The sequence below is a fragment of the Canariomyces notabilis genome, assembly GCF_033297395.1.
Source record: "Canariomyces notabilis strain CBS 508.74 unplaced genomic scaffold N656scaffold_17, whole genome shotgun sequence".
Classification (NCBI taxonomy): domain Eukaryota; kingdom Fungi; phylum Ascomycota; class Sordariomycetes; order Sordariales; family Chaetomiaceae; genus Canariomyces; species Canariomyces notabilis.
The window spans coordinates 532272-551198 of record NW_027041839.1 but is presented as its reverse complement, the minus strand read 5'-3'; the positions used below and the strand labels follow the sequence as shown (position 1 = coordinate 551198).

Sequence of the window (18927 nt, the reverse complement as noted above, 5' to 3'; positions counted from 1 at the left end):
TAATGACCCATCACCCGTTCATGCCAATGCCCTCTCATCAGAAGTGTAATTTGAAACACCCAAGCAAACTGCCAAAGGGAAAAGACAACCTAGGCAGCCACAAAGTAACCTGAAAACAGCCCAACTCCTCAGATGCAGATGCAAGGCCTAGTCATTAAGCAATGCTCCCGTACGATGCGTCGTCTCATCCTCATTACGCTCATCAATCATCATCATCATCGTCATTACCAAAACCACATCCCAATACCCACAAATGCATATCGACAAACAAACACCCGCACGTCCAACAACACCATAATTCCCGCTCACCAAATACCAGTGATATCCCCAACAGAAGACGAGGACGAGCCCTTTGCATGCGCCGGATCATGGGTCATGAACCGCGACGACACGGCCCCTACCAGCCCGCGGACCGCGACGCCGAGGACCATGAGCGCCTCAACACTCAGGAGCCCGATCCAGATGCCGTTGAGGACTTGGTCTTCGTCGCTGGTGAGGATTGTGCTGATGTTGAGCATCTTCATCGCCATGCTTTTTGATTTAAAGTATGTTCCGTCCCTCTCAAAATAAGACTGCTTGATAAGGGCTACCCTATGGTCTGGTCTCAAGCAGTTAGCTGCCGCACTTAGGTAGGTGAGCATATGGTGAGAGGGATGAAGCCCGAAGGTACTAACGAGAGCACACACCCGTCGTTTTTGGTATTCTATAACAGGTGCCGATTTTGTAGGCAATATTGGATGAGGAAGTCGACTTTTCGAGATCAGTCCGTCATCGCGATTGGTGGTGTGGTTTCGCTCAAGTTTCGTGTATCCCCGATTCCCCGGGGCCGGCGACGTGGTCACGGTTTCTGTAGCAGTTTACACCTCACGTAGCGAACATAACTTGGAGGCCTGAAGACAGAGGGTATTCGATTTTGAGTTTTTGCAATCCAGCAGCATAGATTTGCAAAGGTATAGAGAGGGAAGCAGCTGCTGTGATTCCCTGGTGGCTGGTGGCTGAAATCCCCGCGAAGCGGTGAAGCAGTGAGTGGGCCATATTCACCGCCAACTGACATGGCAGTGAGCGACGGAAGAAAGACTCATGTTATCTTAATGGACGAGGGAAGGTAAGCAGAAGAGAACACATTGAGTTAGTCGGTTCAGAAATGAGGTGGTATCTATACCTTACATAATGATCAATGAAGAAACATCGTTCAGGAAACGCAATATATTAGATTGCGGGATGATAGGTACCTACCTTAGCATGCCGACATGCTCCCCACACATGAATCTGTAATAGAATGACATGTCCGGAGGAAGCTGGCCATGGAAATGCCCGGCTGAAGCGTCTTGTTACCTTTCTAACTTGGTCAAGGTCACGGTTCTGCTAGAAGGTACTATGGCAATTTATCCGGTGTAAGGTTAATATGGTAGTGTAGTAGGCCTTGAGATCGAGTCGGGAGATGTATCATGTATGTGATGCTTAAGCCAGCTTGCAGGTCTCAACAGCCTAGATGTTCCCAAGATAGGGAAATAGTTCTATTTTTGTCACTGTTGCAGATGCGACTTCATATCCTATTTAGAGGGTTGGGGCCTTCATTACCTTCATTCAACCAGTTCTGGGGAATCCCGGTGTTAGTAGTTAGGCTGTCGCAAAGGGGGTCAATGGCCGTGATGGACACTTACATGTATACGTGACACCGTGCCCTCACTGAGCTATGGTAGACGATGTGGATGTGGCATATGTCAATGGACTTCTTGAAGCCATTGTGAACCAGATAGGGAGATACCAAACCCTGCTGGCGTAAGGTCGACACCCAGCCAACGGCCCAACCGAAGTCGAGATTGGCACACACACATCACCCCCATGCCTCGTGGGAAATATAACACATGTACCTACCCACCACGCTGGATTCATGTTCGGGCAGCTCGTTCCTTCTACAGCTCCCTTACAGGCGTTGCCTCCCCCCTTCTCCTCCCCTTTCACCCCTCGCCGAACCGCCAAGACGCCATGAGACTGATATGCTCGTCTCCGACTCTACGTGCGACGATTCCCTAACGCCGCGCGTACAACCTCCCAACTGTGACATCTGGGATAGGAAGAATACGCGTAAGTACTAGGCATGACTGTGAGAGAGCAACGTACCTTACTGCGACTCTCGTTGTGATCAAGTTTGTTTTTGGAGAGGGTTGAACCAGGCCTTGCACTTGCAATGGCCGGCGATACCCTGGCAAGAAGCACTGATGGCATCCATAGTGCAGGCCAACAAATTGAAGCAGCGCCATCTTCCAAACTGTCGATCGCGGGATCAACAGAGGTATGTAAGGTATCTATCCAAGTCGGAGGTGCCAAGTATACAAAAAAGCGCTCCGCACGCCCAAGCCATCCAACTCCATGCGCGCAGAAATAGTTGGATAGTAGTAGGCCACGCTACTCTGTAATCCAGATCTAGTGTAGCAGATCTCAAGCCCCATCCACGGACGACACCGCCCCCAAGGATCCGATATAGCAAAGTAGGTCAAGCTCTGTTATTGCCCCCCAACGGTCCTTAACCCGACGCCGCCCCCACCCAGTTCCCTGACTTCAAAAACGCCAATCCCCCCCTCGCAATCACCAATAAACAAGAAGCCGCCATCGGCCGAGAAGCACATCTCGGTAATCTTGCTCAAATCCTCCAACTGGCCCATCTTTTGCGGTAACAAACCGCTCTCGGCGGGCCCGGCGTCCGGATCCGGCCAGCACCACAGCATCCTACCGGTCATGGCATCCAACACGGCAAGACATCCCCTCGCGCCACTTTCCACACCGCGGGCATCGCAGTAAGCGACGAATCTGCAGTCGGGCGAGACGCACGACGTGCAATTAGGGATAGAGAACGTCTTGGTGGAGGCAGCCGAGAAATCCCAGACCAGCACATGGCGGTACGGTACGGGGACTGGAGCGAGATTGTAGCCACTGCCGCCGCGAGCGGCGGGGACCGGCACGGCGCGATAGCCTGCGGGGATCCAGATGGACACGGCAACGCTGCCATACGTGGCCAAGCCCGAGGGCAGGGCAGTGTCGAGCTCGGAGTGCTGCCAGGGAGCGACCACCTTGTAGGGGGTGTTTGCGGGCGCAGAGTCGTGGATCTCCCATGCCACGAGCAGGGTTTCGCGTTCTGGCGGCGGGTGGCCGACGCGGGGCGGCCGGGGGCCCGATGCGGTCACGAGCAGCGGGCCAGTCGCGGAAAAAGCAAGCTCGGGATACTTGGGCAGCACGGGGAGGTTGGAAGCGGCGAGGTCAATGGTATGGGATTTCTTGAAGGGCTTCTTGTAGGAGCGCGTGGACGCGTAGAGGTCGAGCTTGTCTTTGTCGCCGTGGTAGGTGGCGAGCGTGCACCAGCCGGCTTCCATAATGTTGGAGCGCACGGCTGCCCAGCGCTCGGCGCCATCGATGGTTTGAAGTTTCTTCTTCCTGCCCCAGTCCCAAATCTCGAGCGAATCACCGAACCCGGTTGCAATGGCGATCAAGTTGGAGGGTTCCGACAAGATCGCGTGGCTGCGCACAAAGTACTCGCGAGAGCGGGGCTGAGCAGTGGTGTAGCATGAGACTTTGATGTTGTTTTGCACCTCACCGCTGCCGACGGACCATATCCTGATAATGTTATTGCCATGCTTACTGGCCAGAGTAGCTGACGTGGTTGAGATGTCAAAAAAGTAGACAGACTGGTCCTTGTTTTTAGAACTCTTCTCATCAGACTCAAGCTGTTTCCACGGGACAAGGGTGACGCGGGAAGAACTGTTATGGGCCTCTAGCGGTTGCCCTTGCGATTGTGCGCGGAATTCCTCGAGCAACGTGGTCGGCGGCGGCGCTAACGCAAAGGGTGACGTTGGCGAGGCCAGGCTACTGGATGTGGGCACACGATCCAGCGTGCCAGTGCTTCGTGAGGATTGCGAGTAGCGGGATGTGTCGCCGGATACCACATCCGAGCCGTCCATGGAGAGCTGCGACGAGACGCGGCGGGACGTCTGCTTGGCAAGCTGCGGGACGGGCGGCAGTGGCTTGGTAGCGGGAGGCGGCTTGGATGCGGGGTACAAACTGTAGCCAGCTGTCGATCCCCGAGACGGGCGCCTTTCAGAGCCGTACGAGTCTTTGCGATGGAACATGGGGACCCTTGGCGACTGCACTGGTGGACCGGCTGTAGGAACCTGCCCGACTTCGTAGTTTGGCGTACGGAAGACATCGTCTGAGCCGGGATACCATTGCAGATCCGGGGTGCGCGGCACAGGCACGCCACCGGACGGAAATCTGCGCCGCCCGTCGTACCGCTCGTCTAGGGAGGACACTGACGATAACGATGGCGGATGGCGAGACGGGTTCGAACCTGGATTTCCTGTGCTCAATTGGCTGAGCCGCTCGCTGATTTCCGTGTCAGCTGCTGGCCGCAAGGTCCAACATCAAAATCACACTTCAGGTCGAGATGCTCAAGCTTACGCGATATTGTCGTCTAGGCTATCGGCAGTCTGGGCGTACGGTTCCATCTCGGCTATCTCACGTGCGGAAATTTGGCACTTGTCGAGCGGGCGGTGACTCGAGTCAGAAGAGGCGAGTGGCGGTCACAACGCGCGGGTTCCGGCTACCGGGTTAGCAGACACATTGAAATGTTGAATATGCCCGTGTTTTTAACACCAGAGCCTGGGGAATGCCGTGGGAGAGGACAAGCACGCCGAAAGCAAGAAACGGCAGATGTAGTGTCGCTTGAGTCTGAGAGCATCGCTGTCTGATCTGGGGAAAGGCTGGTCTTGTAGGTTATTTTGGGCGGCGACTCCCCCCATTCGCAGAACTCGCGGGATTTCAAGCCCTTTCAGGCGCGAGGGGACTGCGAGCCAATAGTGTATCTGTTGGTCCGCTGGAATGCATCCTCGTTCTCCGTTCCTCCGCACCCCAGTCGTGAAGCGGGACAGGCCAAACCCGTTCCTGATAAGGCGCCAAGCGACCCCGACCACACACAGCACCTGGGGCCCCAGCCCAGTGGTTGTGCCTGTGGAGTAGTGGAGTCTCTCCCCTGTTCTGTTTTGCGGCGGCGTTCTCGATTCATGGGATAGTGAAATTCGCTGGATGTCGCTAGTGTAGGGTAGTGCACCTCGACCGACCGTTCTCGTGCATGGCTGTCTCGGCTGTAATGATGCGCAGTAGTGTGTCTCTGATCTCACAATTTGCTTGTTGCAGACGTTTGTGGCTGTTTCTCCGGCTAAGATACTCAGCTTGGACAATTGTTGTTGGCTCGAAAAGAGACGGCAGATTCTGTGGAGCTGTCAAGGTCTGGATGCTGTCAGCATTCGGTTGGCTTTGTCGCGCTGACGTGTCCGTAATTCCCTCAATTTCTCCGGGTACAAGTACAGGCTCAGGATAGACAAGCCAAATAAACATCAATTCAATGGTGCCTTAGCTCGAGCTTAGGAAAAACGCTGCGTACATTGTCCAAGGTACTGTATGTAGCTTCCAGGTCCAATGAAACCTGGTGTTCTGTGGAGGGTGTGATGGCTGGTGTCAAACGCGCCGGGGGAGGAATCATCGCACCCGACCCCTCACTAGAAACCTAATTTCTCCGGACCTGCGTGCTAGGCTGAGAAGGGTCTAAGCTCGCAGATGTCAACGTCGCAACCACGTTTTTTTGGCACAACCATCATGCGTGATTGGCAATTCACGAGCCAACCCAACATCTCGCTTGATACCCATTTTCACAGTTACACATGTCATCAAAGTTCCTGCTTGGGGAATCTGCCATCTGGTCATCCTGTATGAAGTGTATTGTTATACAATTGCAATACACTAGGTTCGCTAGTAGGGCAGCGCGGCCCGATCATAAAAGTTCCCCCCGCTCCGCCCCTCGTCGGCTGGGCTGCTGGCACCGATGCTAACCCGAGATGCAGTGTATTGTACACCAACGCTCCAAAGCTCTTCTCCATCTTCCAGGTTCTCCAGAGCGCATCGCCAGATGCACCCCACCGCGATGCCACACTACCCCGCCAGCCCGGCACACTAGCCGAGCCAGGCAAGCAGTCCATCTTGGCTGCATGTGTCGGGCCCTCTGCGCTGCCTATGGAGGTGATGGTTCCCGAAGTACACTTCTTCACTTGTGACTGGATGGAATAAGCGGCCGGAACTGTGATGAGTTTTGCACGAAGGGATCCTAGGCCCCAACATGAAAGAGGAAAGCAATCACGCTACAGTATTGCTGTTGCACCATGCATGCTCTACAAACTCTTCCTCCATCCTCGGTTTACCGCTTAGTATCTCAGACTACGAGCGCACACCTTATACCCATCACAAGTGGAGGATCATGGAGTCTTCAATATGGCTGTAGTTGGCAAGAACCGGCGGCTTTCCAGGTATATTTCTCCGAGCCGAAGGGCTGCAATCAAACGCAAAAGCGATGCATGCAGGTTGGCTTGGCTCGGCCGCCATGCAGACTGCTGCAGGCGGGATCGACACAACCTCTGATGTCGATTAGCGTAATTTGGAGTATTGTTCGATTTTTAGCCAACTTATATCCCTAGAAGGGAGGTATCAAACAACATCGACACATGAGGTAAGATGAGGTATTTAACCTGAGCTAGTCAATGGTAACTTCGAGCTTCAAAAGAGAGAGTCCCCTTGCCACTTGGGAGACGTCCATGTGAATTGTAGGGAGATCCCGGAGAATGATTAGTATTGTGACATTCCTGTCACTGTCAGTGAGTAACGGTCCTAACGGATCTTGAATCTGCCATCACAAGCCAGGAACATCAATCCTGGAAGTCGACGTGCTGCCGGTGCCTTCTAATGAAGCTCAGATGGGCGGGCATCAGCATCAGATGCCGCATCTATATACTTCTCTTTGCGCTAGAAACACATGCAAAGGTGCCTGGCAATGATGCCAGTAATGTCAGCAGACCCTCTTTCCTTACTAGCATGGAGTTGGTACGTACCCGTGACCTCTTCATTCACCCTGCAATCGGTGGCAGTAATCCAAGCAAAACAAGCCAGATGTAAAGCCCACAACATGATGGACACCATCGAGCCAATGGCCAAGATCGCTATGTACTTAGGTAGCTTGAGTTCAAGTTCCTGGCCGGGGACACACCGGAAACAAACAACATAACGGTACTGTCACGGTGGGAGCGCTCCGAGTCATCCTCCAGACTTGAAGATTGGATCGAAGCCTTTGAGCATATGTGGAGAGCGAGTTGAGGGTAAGCATGACTACTACTAGGTTGAGTGAAATGCACTTACAAGCAATATGTAGTACCTTGATAAGTGAGGTCGAGGAGAGGGCTGTCTGTATACTACCCAAAAGTTAAACACAAGCAAAGCAAGCTAGGCACCTACCTTACCTATCTTACCTTCCTAGCTAGCTAGGTGATCTGTGATGTCCAGTTGAGCACTTGGGAGAAGGTGTTGGCATCGCTCCATAGTACCTCTCGTTTGTATTATATGTATATGGTCTGGCACGGGTCTGGTAACCTGTATGCCAAAGGGAACTTGAAGACATTTACCAACTTGAAGCCATACTACCTAGTACTATTAGGTACCTCTAAGTAGTAGTACCAAACCGGAATATATAAGATGGAAGCTGCTCTTCAGGATGGAAGCGGCGTTTAATACACGGTCTTCTAGAATCTGTAGTCATACTTGCTGCTGATTTCACCTCCCTCAGTAAGGGAGGTCGAAGAAGGCTTAGTATATGCAGGTTATCCAGTTTGACAACAAAACACAGAGCACAAGCGGACTCGAAGTCCCAAAGAAACATTCATATCTTCTTTAAAAAGAAATAAGCTCTTATTATCAGTTGTTCCGTTGCCAGGTGGGGTACCTAACTTGCCACTGCCGCTGGAATTACTACGTACTACTAATATAAAGGCACTCTTGACCTTCCAGCCATTGTCAAGGGACCTTTTAGTTGTTAACAAGGGTGGATAAATCTAACTAACCTTACTCTGGTAGTTGTATGGAGGCTGGCTTCAACGGTGGAACGAGTTGTTCTGCTGCCCTCGCATCAGGTATCCAGGTGCTACGGCTTGACGCCGCTATTAGTTGTTTTCAACATGAGTAACACCGTATCCAAACTGAAACGTATCTGGACTTACATTGTATCTAATGTGCTACGCAGTTTTTGCGTGGCAAGCTCTAAACGGGCCCTGAACGTCACTCAAGGTAACAAGACTCTATGACTTGGGAGGTATTCAGTAACAAGGCAGCTGAGGAACCTGTTGTCTAAGATCGATTGCAAGACTGCAACTCACACATTTGAAAAAAGTACAAGTGCAGTGACTGGTTAAGTACCAACTCGTTGTATCTGATATCGAGAGCAGTAGACACTAGAGACACTACGACATTTAAACAATGCTCTCGTTTACCACCGTACTAGGCTTTACATCAACATGATCCTATTACGAGCTCTTTGCAGAACGTCTTCAGGGGGCTCTCTAGGTTGCGGCCCTGGAACTCGTTCTCGGGATCGCCTCGGAGGAATGGAAGAAAGGCCTATGGGCCGGGTTGCCAGACGTTTGAGCTAGCCCCTGGGGTAAAGGAGGTGAGCATCAGACGTTTCATTCAGACAACTCTCATAGCAGGCTTTGCAGATCCATCTTTGGCAGTCCTTTATTGTTTTGCATTTTGTCCCTGGGAGTGTAGTAGTAATGAAAAGAAGCACCTGGAGGGGTACCAGAGCTAGCCCAGAACAGACGACTCGAAGCCTCCCATTCAATCTACCTACTCTACCACAGTCGGCAGAGAAGCGAGCGTAGGTACGACGTCCTGGACACTAAGGTAGTTTGGAATCGTGCATGTCCAGTCATGACCGAGCTGAGTCGTGAAACAGAAGAACAACAAGCCGAGTTGGCGGGCTAGCGGTGGGAAAGAACATGAGATAATGGTGGGGGAACTAGAATGACGAGTTCAAGTCGGATGGATGGTTCCTGAAAATGACTTCGAATAAAGTGAGACAGGCAGACTGCTAGCTTCTAGTACATGTACTAGTTGTGCCGGTCAGCAACCAGCTCCATTGCTGCTTGTGCTGCTGGGATCTGACTCGGGAGGAGACGGAGAATGATCAGCTAGCTTACCTAGACTAGGTAAGTAAGTCAAGTTCCTACTAGGCACTACAATTGTGACTAGGTATGCGGTAGATGCCAAGTGCCGATCCACAACGCCGGATCCAACCCGGGATAAACCGACGAGTGGTCGGCAGAGACCGCGGATGAAGGATACTTAGAGTGGGAGCACTGAGCAAGTTTCTGCAACACAATGGGGGTTACAATGCCGGAGAGCTACGCGTAGCCATAAGTCAAATACAACTGTCATATGGGTAGTAGAGGTCAAGTACCTAGAAGTCATACTACTTAATCTGATGATCGACAGGAATCGAAACAATATGAAGCCTTGCGGTTCTGGGTTAACAAGGATTCCCAAGTCCTCTTATTCATGCCCTATTGTCTGCTACACCAGACCAAGTACTAGTACCTGCCTACTCAGGGTAGGTGTAGTGCCTCATCTCCCTCAGCTTGCTCGCATCTATGGTCTACCTGTGTCAATGAATAACGAGCGTACTACGGCCTGTGCCGTCGGTCCTTCAATTACAAAGTACATCCCGCCCTCTTTACAACAAGAGGGGTTATCTGCGGTCAATGACTGATAGGCCCCGTGCCAAGTTCAACTACCGATTGGAAAGGTCGGACTTGGGGAGAATATCCAAACCACTTGACAAACGAAGATGGCGAGATCGCGGCTAAATCTCACTATGGCACCCTGCCCGGGACTGAACCCAACTGCAACCATGAACATGCCTAGGTAGGTGCCTTGGTAAATGAAGAAACCGAGTGCAGAACATTCACTGCTATTCGCCTGCCTGGCTACCAGTAACCGAGAATCCTAATCCAGACACCTCGTACTCCGTAGTACATCTAGTCACTACCTTTCACGATGTCTTGGGCGATGGCTAGACGTGGGCTCATCCACCTGTTGTCCAGGACTTAAAATGCACAAATGTACACCGAAAACGTTTTGTCTGGTAAGTGTCCTGTGTCTAGTGAAGCAGCTATCCAGGAAGTGGTTGTTGGACTGACCGTTTTGAGATCCTGGGTGAGAATGCGGGCTCTCCCGTCTGGGCGCGGGTTGCCGAGGGCACATTGGTGTTCAATATCTGCACCCCATTTGCGGTATATTGGCTGCCAAGTGGGCTACCGAACATGTCGCTGCAAGTCAAGCTTTACGGAAGCGGTAACTAAATAGCACTCTGGATCGAGCTCCTTATCCAAGGAATGGTGACATTCTGCGGAGAGCCCTATTGCGATCCGTGCCATCATGGTCTTGCAGCCGTCCTCGGGAGACAGGAGGCGCGCGAAGCACGCAAGCAGCAAGACTTGTCAAGGGGAAATGGAGGCCTCTGATAACACATGCATCGTTTGGCCGTTGGGAGAGTCGTACTCGGACATCTTCGGATAGTGTTTCTCGGCTCCTGATAACCAGGCGGCTGCCAAGGAATCCCGACCGGCGGATATCGGGGACTCGGCAGCTGTTGGAACCCCTGAAGAATAGGGGCCGAGGAAGACTGCCGGTCCAACGGGTTTACGCATTGAGACTAACGCTAAGGGGTGGGAGAAACCGGAAGTAGATCTTATGGCAGTGTAGGGTGAGCAACCGCATGCTACAGGGGACGACTGGATGCTGAAGGTTGGATTGGTTTTTGGATGTGTCCATACCCGAAACATTCCCTGCCAAGTGCCAAGTTGCCAGGTACCTAGGTATGTACGTACTGTGATGTACTTAACGTCAGCTCCGAGTCACCTCCCACATACCGTACAATGGGAAGACAATGTTCCCCTTGCTTCCCCTTGCGAATATGTATTGAATTGTACAATGTGCCATCGACCCTTTTGCTCTGCCGTGGTTCTCTGGACTTGACAAGCAACCGTCGGATTCAGCCCTTACCCCTTAGCTCTTACCGCTGGTTATGTGCGCGTGACCCTCTCGCTTTTTCGTGGGAATGAGTGTACTGCTGTCTTCAGCAGCAAGAGCCAATGATGAATTGGTTTTGAAAATGTGAAATTGGTCGCTGCTAATCACATGCGGAGCTTCCATTCGAGTCGCTGGCTAAGGTCACGTTGGTGCCAAGTTACGTAACTGCCCATGTTCAATCGGATGTCCCTGGCTGATGTCACGCTTAACAGCGGGCTTTGGATAACCCTGATCTGTGCTAGAAGCCGGGTCGAGAAATCGGCTTTTTGCCAAGAGACTTGAGGCCCTAATTCCTCATTCTTCACGCTTAGAATTCTTGCATGCTGCATGCTTCTCAAAATCTCGGGCAATATCGGAGTAACGATCTGATGGGCTTTGATTTGGTTCTCATTTTGTCCTATGACGGAATGTCATTGGCAACCAAGAGTGGCATTCGGTGGGGCAGGTACGCAGAAGCCTGGAGCAACGGCGGGGTGCCCCGCGAGATGCAAGGCGGGAGCGGATGATCTGGCCCGTAAGTAACGTTAGTGTAACTAACGAGCCTACGGAATTACTCTGTAATTTACCGTACCTGACGTGCCGTTGAAACATGATTTGACGGCGGATAGGGATGGCAGTTTTCACTGACAACAGTAAGTGACAGTAAATTACAGTATTTTTACTGAAAAAACAAATGATCATGACACCGCCAATGCGCCAAGCCCTTAAAGGGTCAGGGCTATATATGGGCAACTCCCAATTTTTCTGACCCGCGATTGGCCTGCCTCGACAGCTTGGATGGACTAGAGGGTCTTCGTCACCTATCTTAGCATACAAGTCCTCCTCCATCTCGAGCTCATCTGCATCAAGCGCTATATTATTTTGTATAAGATCCCGTGTTTCCAGCCTCCTTAAGGTCCTACCATTGATGAATTCAAAGGTTGACTGACTGGCTTGTCTGTCGCGCAAAGAGAAAGTGGGCCTTCATAGGTTTGGTCAAGGCTATGATTGGCTGTCGAATGAGAGGAGGACTTTCCCTTATAGGGTAAGGTGTGACGCACAGACCAATGTTCGTGTAAAGTGTTATTTACTGTCAGGGTAATTTACATGAAGAAATCCTATTTTTTCAGTAAATTGCCAACCCTAGCAGCGGAGGACCCTGAAATTTGCCATTGCGTATCAAGTCTTGCACCTACGGATATATAGGGTTGCTTATTTGTTGTTTATTCGGTGTGCTCGTGAGCCCGTTGCCATCCTCTTTTCTATTGTCATCCAATCTCTTTTAACAGGTAACTATACCTTATTCTACACTACCTATGTATTAGGTGTACGTGTACGAAGGTATCTTGCCGGGACATGGAGTCCAGGCGTGCTTGGCAATTGATCCGAGGATTGTCACCCGCCTGGGAGAGTTTTCACGATGCGGGGTAGCCTTTTCCGTTCGAGAACAGATGGAGCCTGGCCCAACTGGGGGTTGCCAAGGGCTGGGCGCTCCAAGCTCCCGGTTGCTGTCTCTTCTCGACTCTGGGAGCCTAGCCAAAGGGGGAAACTGCAATCAATGCCTCGAGGGGAGCATGGCAGCGGGTCGATGTCGTTGCAGCAGTCTGCGGCTGCCGCCCAATTGAGACGAATCTGGAGTGAGTTCCACTTGCCTTGAATGACCCCAGTGAATCGTCAACGTTCAGGTACCAAGCGAATTGCCAACCTTGAAAGGACTGGCGTTATAAGCCAGAGTTTCTTACACAGGTCATGTGCCAAGCTAAACAGAGTGCTCAGCCTCCGGTCAAGCCTGCTGACGTCGTTCTAGGTGATCCCATCAAGCTCCACCTCGGTCTTGCGCAACCCGATTTGTCTTAGTTGAAACCAACATATCAGATTCACGCTCCCTGCTTTTTCCGGATCCAGGACGCAAGCTAGGATCAGTACTACGGTACCTAGCAGAGTACACAGAATGACAGCTGGCTCTGCCGCGGTAGCTGTGAGAAACGGCTGAGAATTGACGGCTGAACGAGGTGCCAGTCAATCAGCCGGCGGCAACATTGAACAAGCTGTGGCAATACAAAGATAACAACAACACACCTGGGCACTCTGCAGTCTGCACAGGAAGCGGTCAGAGTGCCCTGCTATGTCGGCTGCAGCGATGCGGGCGTGCTAGTGGGTGCCCAATTCGATATCCAGACGGGCAGCGACATCGTCGCCGCAACCTATGAAACAAGACGTTGCCGTTAGCAGTCCCGAGAGGTGACAGGGGTGCGGTTGAGGCGCTCCGGAAACAATTCGTGGCCCAGCGGCCAAGTCACCGCCAGCCCGAACTAGCATCCACTTGCACCCGCTTCACACCCGGCTCAAGACCCGGGCTGGTGTAGGTACGGCGGGTAACTCTTCCAAGTGGGAATGCTGTCGTCACTCTTTATTGGGCCTGCCTGTGTCCGGGGCCCCACGTCTTTATATACTCGCACTCCTCCACTCCGGCTATCGAAGACTTGTCAACCTCTGGCTATCAGTACTTCCCGGTCTGCCTCCCCTGTTTACCCCGTTCTCTCCGTCCGCAACGCTTGCATACCCTGCAGAAAGTGGATTAACCTCTGGCCCGCATCGTCAAAGTGGTCCCGGCTCCCGCATCCCCTGTCAACACACGCCCCTAAGCTAGCCGATTTCGAGCACAGCAGAAAGCACTTAAGAACCATGAAGGACCCCGTCATCAGAACCGCTTCTCCCTACATTGATCCCTCCGTCAAAGGCCCTCGTAGCAAGCTCCAAGCCGCCTCTGGACCCTCCTCGTTATCCGCAAACAGCAAGTCCTCCCAAGCTCCACCCGCCCCCCTTTGCGTGGTTCGGCCTCCGTTGCTAACCTCCTCTTGTTCCTCCGGTTCAGTGATTGTCAACTCGGTCAACAAGACGGGCCTCCACCCCGGTGGTGTTGCGTAAGTCCCGCTTCGTGCTCGGTCTGCATCGTTCACTCAGTGCTGACAGCAATTGATACAGTCCACACATTGAGCATACCGAGCTCGGTATGTGCCAACGAGCCGCAACCGGATCCATGTTCTTTGTTCATCCAGTTTCCTAACCACCGGCACAGAGGAGGAGCTCCACGAGAAGGCTCACATCGACTATGACACCGTTGCCATTGTGAGTACCATCGATTCCAACACGACACTTTGCACCAAGCTCACCCGTTCTCTTTGTCAGATCCCCAACCCCTCAGTTGCTGCCCTTTACGAAGATGCGCTAGTCTATGAAGCCGGCACTGCCATCACATCCAGCGGCGCACTAAGCGCTTACTCGGGAAAGAAAACCGGCCGGTCACCGTTAGACAAGCGCATCGTCAAAGAACCGACATCCGAGAAGGACATCTGGTATGTCGCACAGCATTCCCCCCTTTTTTCCTTTCCGCAATTGCCCAATGATTGTCTCGTGCTAACACTGCTTCCAATAGGTGGGGTCCAGTCAACAAACCCATGACGCCCGAGGTGAGACTTACCCCTGATTCTCCTTTCCTTCAATTGTTTTCTTGCCCATTTCGAGGCGATGCCGCTTCTTGCCTGGTCCGTTAAGGCTTGTGTCTGCTTCCCCTTTTCTGGCATTTTCTGTTGCCTTGGCGCCGGTCACGCGGGCAGCAAGTGTGATTATGACCGCTTGCCACCCCCAGCAATTGCAGCAGACTTCCGCACATTGACTTGAGGACGTCATTGCCTGGGCAATGCGTCCATCGCACGGTCATTCTCGGTCGTCCGGAAGCTGCGATTGTCGTCTTGGGGCGATGGGCGGTGCAACGGCGTCATTGTTGAGTAGTTGCGACCCTCTGCAAACACCCCTGCCAGTGTCGTCATTGCCTGCAGCCCCTCATCCCAAACAACGCACCCCCACCCCGCCTCAAATGCCGATGGCCCGGGCCTGCCACCCCACGCTGGCTCAGTCACGTGGAGACCCTGTCCCTGACCATTCATCATACTGACCAGGGTGCATTATACAGGTCTGGAAGATCAACCGTGAGCGTGCAATCGACTACCTCAATACGCGCAACCGCATCTATGTGGTTGATGGATATGCCGGCTGGGACGAGAAGTACCGCATCAAGGTGCGCGTCGTCTGCGCGCGCGCTTATCACGCCCTCTTCATGCGCAACATGCTCATCCGCCCGCCCCGTGAGGAGCTCGAGCACTTCCATCCCGATTACACCATCTACAATGCCGGCTCCTTCCCGGCTAACCGATACACCGAGGGTATGACGTCGGGTACTTCGGTCGCCATCAACTTTGCCGAGAAGGAAATGGTCATTCTCGGGACAGAGTATGCCGGTGAGATGAAGAAGGGCATTTTCACTGTCATGTTTTACGAGGGCCCCATCAAGCACAACATCTTGACGCTGCACTCGTCCGCCAATGAGGGCAAGAATGGCGATGTGACGTTGTTCTTTGGTCTGTCCGGCACCGGCAAGACGACTCTGTCGGCTGACCCCAACCGGGCCCTGATCGGCGACGACGAGCACTGCTGGAGCGACCGCGGTGTGTTCAACATTGAGGGCGGCTGCTATGCGAAGACCATTGGCCTCTCAGCCGAGAAGGAACCTGACATTTTCAATGCCATCCGCTTCGGCTCAGTCCTCGAGAACGTCGTCTTTGACCAGGAGACCCGTGTCGTCGACTATGACGACTCAACCCTGACCGAGAATACTCGGTGCGCGTACCCGATCGAGTACATCAGCAACGCCAAGATCCCGTGCATTTCCAACAACCACCCGTCCAACATCATCCTCCTCACCTGTGACGCCCGGGGTGTCCTGCCGCCAATTTCCAAGCTCAACAGCGCGCAGACCATGTTCCACTTCATCAGCGGTTACACGTCCAAGATGGCTGGTACCGAAGATGGTGTCCTCGAGCCCCAGGCGACCTTCTCATCATGCTTCGCCCAGCCTTTCTTGGCGCTGCATCCCATGCGCTACGCAAAGATGCTCGCCGACAAGATCGAGCATCACAACGCCAACGCCTGGCTACTCAACACCGGTTGGGTCGGCGCCGGTTTTGCCCAGGGCGGCAAGCGCTGCCCACTGAAATACACCCGCGCCATCCTCGACGCCATCCACAGCGGCGAGCTGGCCAAGGTTGAGTACGAAAACTATGAAGTCTTCAATCTCCAGGTCCCCAAGACATGCCCCGGTGTGCCGGCCGAGCTTCTCAACCCCAAGACTGCTTGGACTGCTGGCGCCGAGAGCTTCAAGAACGAGGTTACCAAGCTTGGCAAGCTTTTCCTCGAGAACTTCAAGAAGTACGAGAGCGAGGCCACCGAGGACGTCATCAAGGCCGGCCCAGTTGTCTAAGCGTTGCCTTTAGTCCCGTGTCCTTTTTCCTTCATGGTATAGACTTTGACAGCAGCATCGGATTCGGCGTACACTCTGTTTTGATTCGGTTTCCGCTTTGAGCAAAGCGGCGGGATACACATTGGCTTTCTGGAAGGAACCACACGGCTTGACTTTTCGCTGTGTTACGCAGCACTGCTTCAAAAGTGCCTGCAATGTTGTACGGCATCACTGTTGGTTTGGTTGCCGCTGACTCGGGCGGCAATGGTATGGGCATATATATTATGTGATTTGGGCGGAATACGGGTTTGTAAAAGCCAGTCTCTGCTGGTTGAATGCTATCTAGCAATGGGAGTACAGTTACCAACGAATCGAGTTTGACTTTAAGAATCCGAGCCGCCCCTTATGCTCTTCATAACCCAACTCTGCTTGCAAAGATGAAGAGGTTGATGGGTTGCCAGTTCACTCACCGCAACCCGGCTCCTCGTTTCATGACTACCTCAAAGTAGGCTTGTCATGCCCAACATCCAGCCCGAACGTTGGGTCGGATCATTTCCATTTCACGGCATCCCAACATTGATGATAGCATGAGCTGACAATGCAGTTTATTGTCCTGTCTTTCGCTGTCTGACTACTGACTCCATCAAATCATTCGTGCTTCCTCTGAACATCCCTAAAACAATGTCAACACAATTGTCAGCTTTACAACCCATCCACCTTCCGCGGACAGTTTCGAGGCACCGCGTAGTTGATCTCACACCTGTCAACGAAATACCTGGTGATCAGCGATCAACAGTAAACATTAACCCCGATACATCGGGTATAGACTTGAGAGAAACCGCAATTGGGTTCAGAAACTTCTCGTACATGCTGTCGAGAGCCTGGCTATATCTCCTAGAGGTCTGGCCAGCACTCTCGAGCCCCGTCATCTTGTACATCTATCATCATCAATCACGAATGGGTCTCTTGGACGGCGAGTTGTCCCCAAAAACTGCTGCCGATCATCCAAAAAACGGCACGACAGGGCACCCTTTTCCCACAAGCGTACAGTCATTGCCAAGCCACAATCCCATAACAACACACCCAAACCCCTCACCGAAACCACCAATTGACAGACCCATTCAACCTACCCTCCACTTCCCCGCCACTCCTGACACTATGCCACCACCCAAGCGGGATGAACAGCACATCGCCCGGACCTACAACCGCCTGGACCATGTCCCGACGCATCGTCTCATCCCTATCCTCCTTACCCCCGCCCCAAACAGCCTCTTTCAAACCCCTCCTCTCCAAACCCTGCATCATCTCCTCTCCCCTGATCCTCGCGCTCTCCGCGCCGACCTGGCCGTGCCCAAGCAAAAGCCGCGCCTGCACCGCCCGGAACAAGGCCTCCCCTTGCCGCGGGGGAAGGAGCCTGACCACCTTCTCGCCGCACAGTTGGCAGAACAGGTTTGGGTTGGGATCGCGGTGCCAGGGGGTGTAGGTGGGCTCGAGACCGAGCCAGATGCTCGAGCTGTAGACGTCGCCTTTCCCTGCCTGCTGGACGAGCGCCGGCGTGGGCAGGTCGCTCTGCAGTGCCTCTGGTAGTAAGGAGAGTGAGGCTTGGGCTATGTACAGCTCGGAAAGGGGTGGGTGGTGGTGTTGTGCGGTGTTGTTGAATTCTAGGGCTGCGCAGAGCAATGCCAGCGGGGCATCGAAGCGGAGGAAGAAGGTTTCTTCCTCTGACGAGGTATTATTGGTGTGGGTAGGCGTGTCTGTGTTTGGGCGTGTAGGTTGGAGTTGGAAGGCCTGGGGCTGAGGATGGTTGACGGTGATGTGATGCTGGAGGAGGGAAGCTAGTTGCTGGTGCAATTTGGACGGAGATTCTGATAGCCAGGAGAGGAAACCCAAGATAGGAATGCGAGGGCGGAAGGGCCTGGTGCTTGCAGGTAGGATCAGTTCGTAGGGTAAAATGACAGATGAGTGTTGTCTTAGATCGGGGCTGAGGTCAACCCCATCGTCTTGTCTAGATGATGCAAACCATTTTGTCAAGGCCGGGAGTGTTACAGACGGCGTCTCATTGTTGCTCTGCGCCTCAGCAGGAGCATGATTTGAATGACTTCGTGACCGTATGACAAGAGGCTTTCCAGCTGCAAACGCCCTCTCCCGGAAATCTGCGACATCAATTGGTCCAACGACTTGAGGAACCGTGGAAAGTCTCCGCACTATGTCCCCGATCAAGAAACGCGGCTTGCAGAATGTTGTTGAGTTGGCCGAGCTGAAAAGAGCTGGTAAGCGGGGCATTGGGGGTTGAGTCCAAACCCAGCTGTTCATCAATTGGCAGGAGGTGGAAGGGAGAAGGGATCGAAACGCGTCAAGCCACATGGCGTGATTGATTAAGGAACGCGAGAGCACGTGAGAGCAAAGGGCCAGAATTGCGTGCCGCCGGAAAATCCAGGCAGCAACCGCGGGGCTGAAGTCTCAGCGCACCAGGCCTCCTGTTGCCCAGGCCAGGAAATGATCCAGTGCCCAGTGAAGCACATTACGGAGTGGCACGGGCGAACACCAACAGCATCGCATTGCTCGGAAGGTGCAGCAGTCACAAGCACTCCACGAGCGACTGGAATTTTTTCTGCGGAGCCGCAACCCTTATTTGTTCGATCATGCTCGTATCATAGGACTAAGAAGGTAGCCAACGCGTCGGCCGAGAAGCCAAA

General features: G+C 53.1%; 3 protein-coding genes across 3 annotated transcripts; 1 reads left to right on the top strand and 2 right to left on the bottom strand.

The window, feature by feature from the left end:
• Positions 1–305: 305 nt before the first annotated feature.
• N656DRAFT_799714 (uncharacterized protein) lies at positions 306–4499 on the bottom strand (the record flags this gene model as incomplete). Its single annotated transcript, XM_064817909.1, has 3 exons — positions 306–598; positions 2594–4377; positions 4453–4499. The coding sequence occupies 3 exons, from the start codon at positions 4497–4499 to the stop codon at positions 306–308; spliced, it is 2124 nt and encodes a 707-aa protein (XP_064668574.1).
• A 9108-nt stretch (positions 4500–13607) lies between these two features.
• N656DRAFT_781322 (uncharacterized protein) lies at positions 13608–16625 on the top strand. The gene is made up of 7 exons (XM_064815560.1): positions 13608–13729; positions 13811–13859; positions 13921–13946; positions 14015–14064; positions 14125–14291; positions 14372–14405; positions 14909–16625. Exons 1-7 carry the CDS (start codon positions 13621–13623, stop codon positions 16250–16252), a joined length of 1779 nt encoding a protein of 592 aa, XP_064668573.1. The 5' UTR covers positions 13608–13620; the 3' UTR covers positions 16253–16625.
• Positions 16626–17323: 698 nt separating this feature from the next.
• N656DRAFT_799712 (Clavaminate synthase-like protein) lies at positions 17324–18514 on the bottom strand (the record flags this gene model as incomplete). Its single annotated transcript, XM_064817908.1, has 1 exon — positions 17324–18514. One exon carries the CDS (start codon positions 18512–18514, stop codon positions 17324–17326), a length of 1191 nt encoding a protein of 396 aa, XP_064668572.1.
• Positions 18515–18927: the final 413 nt, after the last annotated feature.